The 14902-nt window shown below is 37.6% G+C and overlaps 1 protein-coding gene across 1 annotated transcript in view; it reads left to right on the forward strand.

Annotated features, from left to right (window-relative positions):
- LOC119781915 (inactive ubiquitin carboxyl-terminal hydrolase 54-like) overlaps positions 1-14902 on the forward strand; it is a gene marked incomplete at its 5' end in the record, with an annotated part of 77228 nt that overhangs the window by 17525 nt on the left and 44801 nt on the right. The window contains 3 exons of the mRNA XM_038282558.1: positions 333-446; positions 2815-2897; positions 4252-4357. Coding sequence (XP_038138486.1) covers positions 333-446; positions 2815-2897; positions 4252-4357 — 303 coding nt within the window. The remainder of the gene's footprint in view (positions 1-332; positions 447-2814; positions 2898-4251; positions 4358-14902) is intronic.

The raw sequence follows: 14902 nt of genomic DNA on the forward strand, positions 1-14902 counted from the left end.
GAAAGGGTTGAAAATGACTGAAAATCAATGCGAGTCAACATACGGTCCTCACTACATATACCAAAATGAGAATGTGTGTGTATGTTTTATGTGGGCTTCCAAAAGGTGTTGTCTGATCGATTGGTAGTAAATGTGTTCAGTCAGGGAATCGGTCGGCTTCTTATGAAATATAGATGCTGCTCCGACGGTCAGATTAACAAGAGCACCAGCAGAGAGGAGCAATCAAACCCACACGCACACAAGGCCACACACGCATACATGTACCGCGCAGCTATATCCATAAAACCACTCAGCTCGTATGTGTAAACGTTTCTGTGTTGCATGTTTTTCAGGAGAATCTGCTGATGCGTATCCACTTCCACATCAGCGCAGAGAGCAGGGAGGACATCTGCACAGCCAAACACTGCATCCCTCACCAGAAATTTGCCATGACTCTTTTTGAACAAGTAAGTACTCAAAAGGGAAGGGCAGTTAAGTAAAAAAATGTATGCTTTATGAAAAGATAGTTTTTCACTTTACATTCTTCTCATCAACACACCCACCACACGATGTGCAAATATGTTTATAATTAATGCAATAGGTACTAAAAAACCTGTTGTAAAATGCTGTTATGTCATTAAGAAACTCATAAGTGTCAGGGTTACAAAAAGGGATTATAGTCGGAAGAAAATAAAATGTTTATATTCAGTGAGATATTGACATGAAAGGGTTAAGTAATCCCCACTTCCAAACAAATCTTAACAACTTCATACATTAAGGTAATTTGAAATAAAGTGCAATAGCAAATACAGCTGACTATTATAAAAAATTATTTCAAACTTAGTTGGGTAACCCTGGTAGAAACCCATCCCAGAAGCTGTAACTGCAGTAAAAGGTGGTTTCATAAATGGATTCATGTTTTCCAGTAAAGAATTAGCAAAACACCTTTGAATTAAAGCTCCTTAAAATAAAAGAAAGATTTCACAGCTTAATAAAGGTGTTGATGAGTCTAAAGTTAAAATAGGGCCTGTGCATTCAATAAAGACAGCTTAGAAAGATGGTTTCTTTTCACCTCCTAAAGCAGAAAAGATTTTCATTTAATTACTTTAGACTAAAAAAGGAAATGGAAGAAAAATTCAAATAACATAGAAAGGAGCCTACCTTGTAAAGCTCTAAAGCTTAAGAAGAAAACTTTAAAATGAAATCTAAATCTGACTGGTGACTGGTATAAAACAAGGATTAAATCAGGGGTTTTTCAATCCTTTTCATTCCTGAGCCTTTAGGATTAATAGAAAGGCTGTGCAAGAACCTTTTTCCATATCTCAGTCTTGGTTTTTTAAATTTGGATAAATAAATGTGTATATAGATATATATAATGAAGAAAACGTATACCCATTTTTAAGGTTTAATGTCTTTTCTGATATCTATAATATTAGACTAGAGCTAAACTTATTTTTAAAAACACACATTTTATGAGAATATTGTAATGTTGTCTTTTACAGTACTCTGAAAAGGTTATTTAGGTTTTTTGGCCTTGGACTGATTTTATTTAGCTCAAAAACGGCCCTTTAGATTATCAAGGTAAAACGTACTGAAGTGCATATAAGTTTGCAGCGGTCATTGGAGGAATTGGACAACTTTTAGCGGAATACACCTTTAATGGAGACCCTTATCAACAGCCTCAACTTATTTCTAGCATCTTCTAACACAAACTTAGCTTTCAAATGTCATGATGGGTTTTTTCGAATCTGACCCACATGCAGAGAAACCACTCAGAGCATGGTAAAAGTTTAACAGGTTAATTGAGGGAGTAAAACTGGAGTTGGATCTTGAACTCGTTGAGCTGGTGACCCGGAACTGGAAGTGAGAAGGGAAGTTTAGTGGTCAGTTCAGGGACTGTGGGAATCTTGGAAGCACTTAGATTATGCTAGAATGGGACTCACGTTTGAGGGAGGCCTTGTTTGTCCTTGAATCCAGTCTGTGTGGTAAATCCAGAGAATAGTGCACACATTGGAGGGTGGACAGGTAAACAAGTGTTGGACCCGGAGGAGTAATGGAGCAGACTGTTACTCGGATTTCCGATGGGTACTTGAAAGGAACATGTGGATGTTTTCCCCTGCTCAGTGTAACTCGGTTTTTCCTTCCAGGGGGGAGAAGATCCAGGAATCCAGTATCACAGGAAAGCTTCCTGTCGGGGAGTAAAGACAAAAAACTCGTTAGACTCAGAAACAAAGCTAGGTTAGACTCAGCTAAACTAAGCTTGGCTAGAGTACCCAAAACTGGCAAACTCTCTGGTGTTGAGGTAGTGACAGCCCACTGCTCAAATACTCTCCAGATAATGATCCAATGACCCGCAGGTGTGCAGGGAGGGACAGCGAAGACAGGGCACCTCCTGGTGGTGGAAAAAGGAAACACATAAACAGGCCACACAAACTGGATTCCTGACATCAAATAGTTTTTTTTTTATCCCCTAAAAGGTGTCGGAAATTGTTTAAAATTTCAGTCCAACTAAGGTTTTTGAAAATATTTAGTGGGTAACCGTGCTATCTGATTCCCATTTCACATATAGTCCAATTTTTACACCAGCTCTGCCTCAGCAAAGAGTCTTTGTAACGATGAAATGGCTTTTTTGCTATCTGGACTTGATTCTTGTTCAGATTAAACAAAAACAATCCACTTACCAAGTTCTGACCTCTGTTTAGATACAGAACATAATTTGTGAAAAAAATTAAGCTATATTATTATGTGATAACATTTGAAGGCTCCTAATGAGAAAATAATTATCAGAGAAAATGATGTCCTGTGATGAATCCCAGGATGTCTTCCTTCTTACAGTGTGTGTGCAGCAGCTGTGGAGCCTCATCGGACCCCCTGCCCTTCATTCAGATGGTTCATTACATCTCAACCACGTCTCTCTGGTAAGTCCAAACATGCACCTTCACATTCACACACACTTGGCTGTGAATACACACGTTGCACTAAATCTGGAAGCAGGTTTGGGCTTAATCACGGCAGTAAAAGAAGGTACAGCTCGTTCTTTGCTTCTCTGCATGGGTCCTGGCTAGACAGTGAGCAAAATTGCGCATGAACATCTAAGTGCATTTGTCATGCATATGGTTATGCAAGATGCAGAAATTGAGTGTGTGCATATGTCAATGAAGGATTGTCCAGGTAATTGCACACACAGAGAAGTATGTGTTTTACATTACAATCCCCCCACCCTCTACTTCAGGTTAATGAAATAAGAAACTTGGTTGCAATCAATAAATTGCTCCAAGGGAATAGCAAAAACCTATAAGTAAAACAAGGAAGCAGAACAATCTAACTGAAAAATGAAACAAAACATCAAACATTTTACTTTTTGTTATATGATTAAAGAAGCCCTACCTTCCTTCCTACAGCAGGGAAAAATACAAATAAACAGGTAGTTCAAACACAAAGGAGCAGCTTTCCCTGTGTTTTGTGCCCGTTCACACTAACAGGCTATTTTTAACCGTGCCGAGGCCTGCTGCTTACAGCCTAGAGAGCAAAAAAGTCAACATAAGTAAGATAATCCAAGAAAAACAAAAAAACAAAAGATGGAGAAATGTTGCGGATGTGTGGCTGCAGCGCAGCTCAGACATAAGTAAACAGAAATAAAAGCGTCTTCCTGGCTGTTATTGTGGTGTGGTTGCAGTTAAGAGGTTTATTTCAGCATTGTTGTTTCATATTTACAGAGGGAATTAATTTATTTATGGGTTGGTCGCTTTGGGCATTTTAAATCAGGCAAAAGGAGATGACTGGATGGATTGTCTCAGAAGGACAAAGACAAGAATTGTTACCTTGTTCAGCCTTCCTGTTTTCCTCTGAAAGTCTTCCTTTCTCATTGCCTGAATGAACCGCAAAAATGTCAAGTATATTTTGCTTATTGACCTAAAAGAAATGCAATTAAAGAAGCCTGTCAAGGGTGTACCAACACAACTGGAGATGGGCACCATCACCCCTTGCGACCCCGCTTGGGATAAGTGTGACAGAAAATGGATGGATGGATGGAAATGCATTGACTATACACTTTAATTTCTTTCCTTTTGAAATATAATCACTTCTGTGTAAGGAAATGATAAAATGCCTATGGTAATATCCCAGAATCAGTACTCAAATGTAAATTTATGGCTTAAACAGGTAGTTCTATAATAGGGTAATCTCTACTAGGGCTTCCTGATTGGTGTTTGGCTTTCCTCTGAAGAAAGTCTGTGATCTTCATTCTGTTTCTGTGTGTCAATTATTCTGCAGTAACCAGGCAGTGAGAATGCTGGAGTGCAGAGAGAAACCAACGCCGGACATGTTTGGAGAGCTGCTGCGCAATGCCAGCAACATGGGAGACCTTCGCAACTGCCCTGTGAGACAATAATCATTTCACACATAGACATTATGCAAGAAAGTACTGTGTCATTAGCAAAGAAAAATATATCTCTAATCAAGATGCTGCCACATTACAGCAATGAACAAATATTAATCTGTCTAACCTGTCAATCATACGATACATAGAGAAGCATGTATAAAAAACGCATCCTTACTTGAAAACAGTGTTGAATCCAGCATGTCGATCAAGGCAGGATGGAAATGCTGGACCTACATCTCTTGTGTGTAAATGGAATCAAGAAAACATAAAGCAAAAACCTTTACAGGTCTGATTCTGATCATTAATCTCAGCAGCTCTTAAGGCAAGCTGCAAAAAGAGATTCAAATCTAACTTCTCTGCACTGGAACTCACTCTATACCTTCCTTTTTCTTCATCACTTTCCTCTACATGTTCTCATTCTCTCTTAATTAAATCTTTCTATCTTCACCACTTATTCTAACATCATTTTCCTCATTGTCACTCATTTCACTATACAGTTGCGCTATCAGTGGCCTCCTTTACCTGTGACTCTCCTCTCTCCTGATCATTCTAATAAATAAAATATGTTTTATTTAAATTGCAGCCTAAAGCAGGTGGCTTAGCAATGTTGAATACTGCATTTTAAAGTGTGTTTCTAGAAATTAAGTGTTTACCTTTGGCTAATCAGTGCTATACTCTGAGCCAGGGGAAGCCACACACATAAGACCATCGCTCTGTGTGACTCAGATCAAATGTTTTCTAAGCCAGTTATCAGTGGGACATATCACACATTAATCTGCCTTCAAACCAGGAGAGGTTTCTGAAAATAAACTGAAGTTTTATATCCACAGTGATGAGAATAGTAAAGGTATGGATCCTAAATGTTAAACCAAGACAGTCTTGTTAAAAGTTCAATGTTCCTGAACATCAGAGTACTACAATTTACAAAGGATCAATTGTTATTAGCATAGTAGAAATAAGTTTGCTTCAAAAATGATAGTTTGCATTTTTTTTTTATAATAGTGTTTTCTCTTCTATCATTCTAAAATATACTTTATTAGATATACTAATTTCATTAGTTTTATTATGAAAAACAGTAACTACTGATGCATTTTGTCAATGTTCAATGTATCTATTTTGGTACATGATTAATGTATCTATTTAGGTAAAATCATCTGGCAGCAGGTGAAGATGAAGTCTAATAACATTGTTGTAAGACATGGGACCTGTGCATTTTCTCATGGGGTTCCTCCTCAGTTTGATTCTGTCTTCCATTACACAGAAAATACTAAGTGGCTGTTTGCAACTGCTTTGGATGTTATCATCTCAATAAATGGTCATTATTAGTGGTTATCAGTCATCGGCGTCACCAGACCCCATTTACTGGGGCACGTGCCCCAGTATAAATGAGCTGTGCCCCAGTATAAATCTCATGAATATTTGCAACAGTGATAAATTTTTTTAATGCATCAATTTAGATATTTCCAACGGAAGTAGACGTATATTTCTACTCAAATGCGCAGCAAGTGTGTTGGTAACTCCAAATTGAGGATGTATTAGCGCCCCCACGTCAGCGCATGTCACTGCATGAACTGCAGGTAAACTAACGCGCAGCTCTCAACTGTTTTGGATGGGACACTGTGCGGCCACAACGCATTTTTAGTTCTGGTAACGTTTCTTACCTGTCAATTTTATTATTTTCCCAGTGAAACCACATGATTTATAGGCTACTAACTGAAAATGACTGCATTGGTTTGTAGATGGATATCAGGAAATTCCTCACACGAAGCAGAGACAGGGAAGCAGTAACACAAGATGAGAGGGAGGGAGGTAAGGTCTTGTGATGAATTAGTGATTTAAGCTAACTAGTTACATTAGCAACGTTATAAGCAATATGATAGATATTTGCATAATAATAAACTTACGTTTTTTAATGTTTGCTGTAGAGAATGAGAATGAAGGTGCTGGAGTAGGAAAGGGAGGAGGAGGCGAGTCTGACAGGCAAGAGACAGGAGAGACAGGAGAGACAGGTGAGAGACAGGACCATGAAGATGATGAGGGAGCAACAACCAGCTTCCACAAATAAGAAGGGGACATTAGTGACTTAGGGGGAAAGCATGATAGTCCTAGACAAGTGAAGTTGTCCCACTATCCCCAGGACAAATTTGGAGTAAAAAAAACTTTAATTTAATTCAAAATGGTTTGAAAGCTTTTCCTGGTTGAAAAGAAAGCCTTGTCGTCAAGGATATGCAGTGTGTTTTCAACTTGCTTGATAACACCATGTTCCCCACACTAACGCAGGTCATCCAGATCTCCCTCACAATCACAATTAACAGCTGGATTTGTGAAAGGTCATTCAGTGTGTTGAGAAGGATCCACACTTGGCTGAGGTGCACAATGGGATAAGACAGGCTCCATCATCTTGCTATTTTATCAGTTGAAAAGGAAGAACTTTCTAAGCTGAGTCACAGTCTAGTGATGGACCGCTTTGCAAAAATGAAAAATAGGAGGTAAACTTTATTGCTCAAAAAATAAAAGAAAAACTTAGTTCGGGTTGAGTTAATCTTTCCCCTGAACTAAAACTCTGAAACCTAGGAATTAATGATTACTTCAGATTGTGTATAAGGAAACTTTTTATTTGTCAAAGTTGGGGATTTCTTATTTTTTATAGCTGCAATGTTGAAAATGTTCATGTTTGTTAAAACAAATATGCTCTTATACTCATTAATATCTCAACTGGTAATTTTGGTAGGAATGTATCAGAGTGGGGCAGTGTGCTTGTCTGTATTTGTGTATGGAAGGAGGGGCATATGCACTAGGGGGCCAGTGCCCCAGTAAAGCTTTGTGCCTAGCAACGCCCCTGTTATCAGTCCCATAGAATGGCTTCAGATTGTACCAGTAGGCTCAGTAGGATTTTGTCACTGAATAAATCCTAATCCTAACCCTAAGGTAAATCTTACTGCACCATGACATCACTTTTGGAAGATGTAAGGAGCGAGGTGTTACTACATTTGGGCAAAAATGGCCGCTCCCGGACTCAGGGATTGCGACGAAAATAGATATATTTTTTTTTACCCGATTAACTCTAAATTTTTTAGATCACCATGAATGTATTAGTTTTAGGTATAATGATCTATTGATTATTCCTTGGTGACTGGACTTTTCCTTTAACTCCTAATGTGTCTAAAGGACCAAGTGAAGGATTTTTTTAAGTTCCTTTTTTAAAGCACAAAAATACAACAAAAATCTCCGGACCAAATCGGGAAATAAAACAGCATGATTGGCTGTAAGGAGAGTGGAGACAGAGGACATTCAGAGTTTACTGAAAGAAACCTGCTCCCAATTAGGTAAGCATGGGGAGAACGTTACTACAGTGACTGAAACAGCGGTTGAGGCGGAAAACTCTGAGTTTCTAATATAAACCTGCATTGTGAAATGGACCCCTGATCTCCAGGCGTTTTATTTTGTATTTGTGTTCACGTTGTTTCCCGGTTGTTTATTTATGTTTTACCTCCTCTGTGATTTATAGTTCATTATATGTTAGACACTATATAAATATTTATATTGCGTTCTGCCTCTCTCGTGTAATTAGCCTCCTCTTCTCAGCTTCTGAGCTTTTAGCTGTTCCTTGTTTCATGTGATTAAATATGCAGTTTACTTGCCATTTCTTCATGCCTGCCTCTTTATTAAAGCTCCCTGGACTGTATTGTTCTCTGCTGGTTTCCTTCATTGTCCTATTCTGGATTCTATTGATCAGTCATTTTCTGCAAATCCTTGTCATTTGACTGCCTGTTTATCCTGCCAGTTTGTCAGTAACTTCTTATCCCTTGATTACTGACTTTTATGATGTTTATTAAAACAATTTTTGCTACAAATATGTGCTTACACTTTGTTTCCAGATCATGATAATTCCTAGAATATATTTTTTGTGTCTCCATTAGTCTGTATATGTCAGTGTGAATTATTTGCAGTTGGGCCGATGGCATCATTTGGGAAGGCGTCATACTTTTCTGCACAAATGAGACCCCCGCCATCATTCAGAATCAGAATTACTTTATTCTGATTCTGAACTCTTGTTCATGTTTTTTTTTTTCACATTGTTCATTAAAGTCAAACATATTTACTTTAGTTGTATCTGTCTAAATGACCTGATTTCATAAGTATGGTGGTGTTTTTAAATGCAACTTTAATCCTAAGGCATGCTGTTGCTCTCTGATAGCCAATATCTTCTAGCAGCTCTTTCAAACAATTCATACCTCTTCCCCCTTTTTCCTATTCAGATGTCCTGAACTGTACCTGGCCTGGAACTCTTCATCCTTCACTCTTGCTCTGAGCCTTACATGATCTGAGCTCATTGTTGATATGGTGGGATATATATATATATATATATATATATATATATATATATATATATGGGAGCATCTGCAACTTTCTTAAATGTTTTCCACTTGTAAACAATATAACAATGAGCTTCAAATAGTTTGGAAATGTCCTGCTAAGTGTTTGACGTCTTTCCATTTTGGTATGATTTTAACTGGATCCTTTATGCTTAAGATCTGAGATAATGGAGATCTGAGGTTTCTCATGATTCATTTATGGAGGGCATTCAGTTAGCAGCATAGCTGCCTCACAACAGATGCAAACCTATGGAAGCCCACCTTTTTCTTCCTTTGGCACCTTCTTCTCCTTTGACTATTAGAGCTGATGTGACGAGCAAATCTTAAAGAGGATACATATTTTTAATAACTCTGCAAAGAATTTTCTGGTTGAGCAGAGGTTTGAAGAGGAGTCAAATGCAGAGACAGATTGAGGCAGAGATGAGTTCTGCTGATTTAATGTTGATCCAAAGGCCAAAAATAAAATACAGCAAAGCAAAAAAGACATCAGGAAAAACACACATGAGGAGCAAGGAATAATGACCAAACAGTAACAGTAAGAGGAGTATATATGCCAAACAGAACAAAGACAGGTGTAATCAACTGATTGGGAGCAGGTGTTGACAGAGGAATCTAGAAGGGAGCGAGAGGAGACTGACACAAGAGGGCAACAGGGGGTAAACAACAAATACATGAGAACTCAAATACCACCAGAAAACAACACACAATGGAAATGATACCAATGAAAACTAAAATAGTTTGTTTAATGTTGTTAACTTGTTTTAATATGTGCAAAACAGACAAAAATATTAGCAGAGTAAAAAAAACAAAATTACTTCATGAGAATATGTTCTTGTCCCTTTAAATGCTCAATTTTGATATTAGATAAAACTGCATGAGTGAATGAATCTAATTGGCAATTTAAAAGGCTTATTAGTTTTAACAATTGGTCTGATCATTTCTTTGTTTTGTTTTTTTCTTCTCTCTTGACAGTTTTGTGTTAGATAACCCAAACTTTATTTGCATTTTCCTTAATTTATTTTACTGGAAGTGTTCTTTACAATAATCTGTAGTTATCAGTTCTCTCACAGTAGGAGTTCATGTTTAAATGTTAAATTTGAGATTAATTGAAAAGAAGTTTTTGGGTTGTTTCTTAAATTAGACACACAAATGGTTTCCTAGGAGATCAATTACATGTGAAAATAGAAGAACACGATTTGAAGGTTATTTGTGATTCATTTTCTTCTGTTTTATGTTGCCATGTAGGGACGTTTTGCTGTTGACTAAATACAGTTGGTTCCCAAAAAGTTTTAAGTCTTTGCACCATTTCTAGCCATATACAGTATTTTTGAAAAAGGATATTACTACACTGACAAGTTATTACATTGCAGACTAAAATCATAAGTGAAGCACATTATATAGATTAATTGAAAACAGTCTTGTTTTCCAAAATTTGTTTCTGTTAATTGTTATTTTTTTCTTATAGCCTAGAAAAATGAGATTGTTATATCAGAACAAAAAACAAACATTTAGATAAAAAAGGACATGGGAATATTGAATATTAAGTTAAATACCTGCTTCCAGGTAAACTTTATTTCTCAAGCACTTAAAAAACTATAATAAATAGTTTTAAATATAAAACTGTATCAGCCAAAGTGCTGTGCAAATTAAAGCAAACTATAGAAACTACACATAGAAACAAATGCATTTCTAAAATCAGCAATAAAAATATTTGAATGTTATTGAGAAAATTTAAGAGATTCAAAAATGGTCAAGAAGGATGCCAAATTGGCAGACCTTTTCGGAATTAAGGATGGCTACAGAACCAAGCGAACAAGGTGGAAGGTAGGGCTCTAAAGGCTCAGAGATACAGAGCAGTATAGATCAATTTAAAAAGTAATTAAACACCAGATATTACTTCAAAAAAACTGAAGAAATATCACCTCTCCTTTGAAAAATGCATCCTAAAATGCCCTTTTGGGAGCCAAAATGTATATTAAAGTGTCCTCTACAGTGGTCAAGACACTGTAGCGCTATATGTTTCCTTTTTGTTCTGCCCCTGCCCTTCAAAAATCTGTGCACACCACTGACTAAGGCATAGACTTAGGACAGGATAGTGAACAGGTTGGTCTTAAGCTTAGCTTTAAAAGAATCCTCTACTGAAAATGCTGAACGTCTTGGAGATTATTTTACAAAGACGGGATGTGAAGGGAAGCGGCGTGCTCCTCAGTTTATTCTTTCAGCTTTAGGGACTTTTGGAAGACTAGCACACTGAGACCAGAGAGCACGGTGAGGAACATACAGATGCAGAGGGTCGAAAAGATAGAAGATGCCAGACCTTTTTATAGCTTTGTAGTTGAGCAGCATTAACTTAGAAAACAGTCTTAAAATGGATCCTTAAATGAACACAATAAAATAAAGGGTGTTACTGACTAATGGCTCAATGTGTTTATATGTGAGGATTAAGTTTGATCCTGGTTAGCTGCTAATACTAATAACGCTGCTTCTAGATTATTATTTTCAAGACAATTTTAATGTATATTTAGATCTATATTCCAACTGTTAATTATTACTGTAAGTCTGTAACTTTGACACAGAAAAACACGACCTTTCTGTGTTTAACTTCCATCATTTAGGGAGCTGATCTTTTTCTAGTGCTTTCTTGGGCTTCCCTCAAACTATTTTGGGGGTGGTTGGGGTTTGGGGGTTAAAGTCGGAGAAAGGGAAAAAACCTTTTTTGAATTAACTGTATACAGGTTAAGGATGTGAAATAAAGAGGTAATGAGTGAATGTTTACTTCTCTGTTAAAGATACAGAAGAATTTGCTGTCAGTTTTGTTGACGTGCCACTAACTTAAACACTTAACTGCTTCATTATAAAATTTTCATTGCCTCTACAGATGATGATGATGTATCATCCAGACTTTATTTTGCTTGTTTAAGTTAAGATAGTCAATGGCTAATTCAGACCTAGAACTTGGTTTTATCAGCTAGGAAGAATGCAAATGACTTCTAAAACAGAACCCTTCTATAAAGTACATTGATGTACTGAACATAAAATGGAAATACTTTTTAAGACTCCTTTTAAATCGATGTATCACTGCAGCCTGCCATGGCTGACGATCAGTCTGTGGTTCTACTGAGGTGCTAAGAAAGCATAGCTTGTTTTGTTTGTGGTTTTAGCTCCTCTGTAGGCTATCCATGGGGCTTGTGTTTCTGATCTTCGCAATACTCTACAGATTTGTTATTGGGTCCTTTCAAGCACAGGGACACCATGGTTATTAAAGCAGGTATTGGTATGGTTGGGCAGTTGCACTGTGGGCAGGAGCCACCTTCTGTGGGAAAATGAAATAAGCATTTATAAACAGCTGTCAGCAGAGGGAGGCCTGTTGCTCTACAAATGTCTTGGTATTAGGTTTGGATAAACACAGAGGATCGCACCAGCATATAACACAGTTCCCTAAATCAGTGGCCTTCAGGTGACATAAAGTAAGGTCTGTGTCTCTCCCCTCTTCCTCCAGAATCCAAGTCTTTGGTTTCCAAATGAGGTGCAAACTTAGCTTTCATTTGAATGGAGGACTGTGGAACGCTGAGCAAAAGTCTGTCTTTTTTCTCCCAGCTTGTGCAATATCTTAACAGACGGAACATGACCTTGGCTAAAAGTATTAGTAGCAATAACATCTTGAAGTATTTATTGTCAAACTGGCCTTTCTAGTCTCTTATTTAATTTCAGAGGAATTTTGGTATCAATAGTTCCTACAGTACAAGATCCAATTCAGGCAAAACTTCAGCCGTCAAATGGATGGTACCACATTTGACTCTAAAATAATTTTAATCTGAAGAGACTCACACAGAGAGAGAAAAGTGTTATCGGCATGAATAAAATACGTTCTTTGGCGCTCGGGCCCAGGCAGAGGACTTTGATGCTGTGAATCACCATTGGCTTCGATGAGTAACTTAGAAAAAGGATTAGAATAGTCTTCCCTCAGGGTCCGGACACTGGTGGTTGGATAAGGCAGAGGGTAAGTGGGACTGAGAATAGTTTGATTGTGATGGAGGAGATGGAGCAGAGGACGGGGAAAGTTTGCTGACATGTTAGAGGGAGGCTAGGCCAAGAGGTAGGTGAAGTGTATGTCGAAACATGTTTGGCTTTGGAGGAAGTGCAGTCCCTGCATTGATTGGTTGAAGCTTGAGCAAGGGATATCGTAGGTGGTCCAGGTGAAGCTGATAAGACTCAGATAAAATTTTTACTTAAGCTTCATCAGTCCACAGAGTACTTTAAGCATAGCTCAAGTATTGCAGGGAATGTATGTCTTGTGATTGTCTAACAAAACACCAGATCATCATAATTCCATTTCTTTGCTTCATTGTTGGTAATCCTGCAGAACCACTATCAGTTTTAGTCTGTGAGGCAGACACCATATAGTTAGGGTGGCCCAGGCTTTCTTGAATTATCTCTACAGTTATGCTGTTATAGAGTTAGACTGCTGGAGGACATAAAGACGACTTAGCCACTTGGACCAGCACTCTTGCCCAGAGCTTCTGGCACATCACAGGAGAGAAAGCTCGCAAGATTTAGTTGAACTCTTGCACCTCAAGAACAAAGGACACTTCCTTGATGACCAGAATTTTTAAGTAAACCCATCAAACTACAGATTATTCCACTGTGAAGCTACAGATTAGACAAAGACTCCTAATGTGTGGAAACGTTTTCACAAAAAATGAGTGATGCCTCCGATTCAAGCCTGTTTTGTGGTTATTGACTGTTTTGTTATTGACTGAGATTTTTTGCAAGATTTTCCCATAGATATAACTGTTTATTATGGCCAGACATCTCTACCCTGGTTTTCTCCGTAAAATGGTTGGAGCGCAACAAGTTTGTTTTATCTAGATGCAATTTTGTCAATCTACGTCATTCTTAAGGTGCTAACTCAACCTGCAGAGTATAATATGAATGTATTTAGACTTTTGCAGCTTTGAACATTTTATGTTTTGGACTTGGACTGAATTTGTATGTAGTTGAGTCTGTCTATGTTGGGTGCCTTATACTGTAAAGCAGACTCCAGGTGCAGCCCAAACCTTGTCCCCTACAAACTCTCCCTGAATTGGCTTTTTTTGACGGTCTTCTGTCCGCTGCAGTTATTTCCTATGGGGCTTTTTCCTTCCACTAGACTTTCTATTGATATGCAATAGAACCCTGCATTTTTTTCTATTAACCTTGTACAGTAGTGCTTATCGTACATACTGGCTCTCTTTTGTAAACATGTCAACTCATGGTTGCACAGGCCATAACATATCTATTAAGCTTTCTTTTTCAATGATCTTCTTTAAAAAAAAATTTTGAGGAGTTGGATTTATGATTTTCATTAGCTTTAACCTAAAAGCATAAATTCTAATCCCTATGTGTAATGAGTCTCTTTATTATATTAATTTTGCTCCCTTACTTATTGAAATCTATTATTTTTCAGGGATATTTAATTTTTTCTGAGAATCGTTCCTGTTTTATGAGAAAAATCTGTATAATAATGCTAATCTTCCTTTGAGTTTATCAGGGAGAAGAAGGAGGACTTTTAAACTCCAGAATGAGAAAACAGAAAAGTTAACATTAGAGCAAAGTATCTCAAACTGTTATTAATTGTGTTTGACCTCTGAGTCTTGCACATGCTCAGTCGGCATCACAAATATAACGGCAATTTGCAGCCAACAATTATGTGTGAAATGAGAAGCCGTGGCGGTCCGTGGCCTGCATGATAATGCTGTCTGCCTTTATAAAAATAAAAAAAAACCTATAATCTACCTAAATAGCTGGCATACTCATAGCATGTATCATCAGCTAGACACAAGGAAAAGCCGATCACCTTTTTTTATAGGTTTGGAACCAAAAAATAAAAAAAGGTGCGAACAAAAATAAGAGTTAAAAATTCATCCAAGCTCGATCTGTGAAAGCCCACGCAGGATGTTGTTTTTTAAAAGTTTGATCAAGACCTACACATTCTTTGCCGTCAGCGGACTGATAAAAGTGGGATTGTCTTATTTTATGGAGCTTTTCAAGTTGTCAGGACCTACGGCATCCCTAGTCACTTTAAAGAATGCAACAATCAGCATTCTGAAGAGCTATCGTATCATTTGACAAACAGCCCTGTTATGTAACCCGCCGTCTTCTGGAAATGTCTGCACACTTCAAGGTC

This window comes from Cyprinodon tularosa, unplaced genomic scaffold, assembly GCF_016077235.1.
Source record: "Cyprinodon tularosa strain WSP-4 unplaced genomic scaffold, ASM1607723v1 ctg185, whole genome shotgun sequence".
NCBI classification, from domain to species: Eukaryota; Metazoa; Chordata; class Actinopteri; order Cyprinodontiformes; family Cyprinodontidae; genus Cyprinodon; species Cyprinodon tularosa.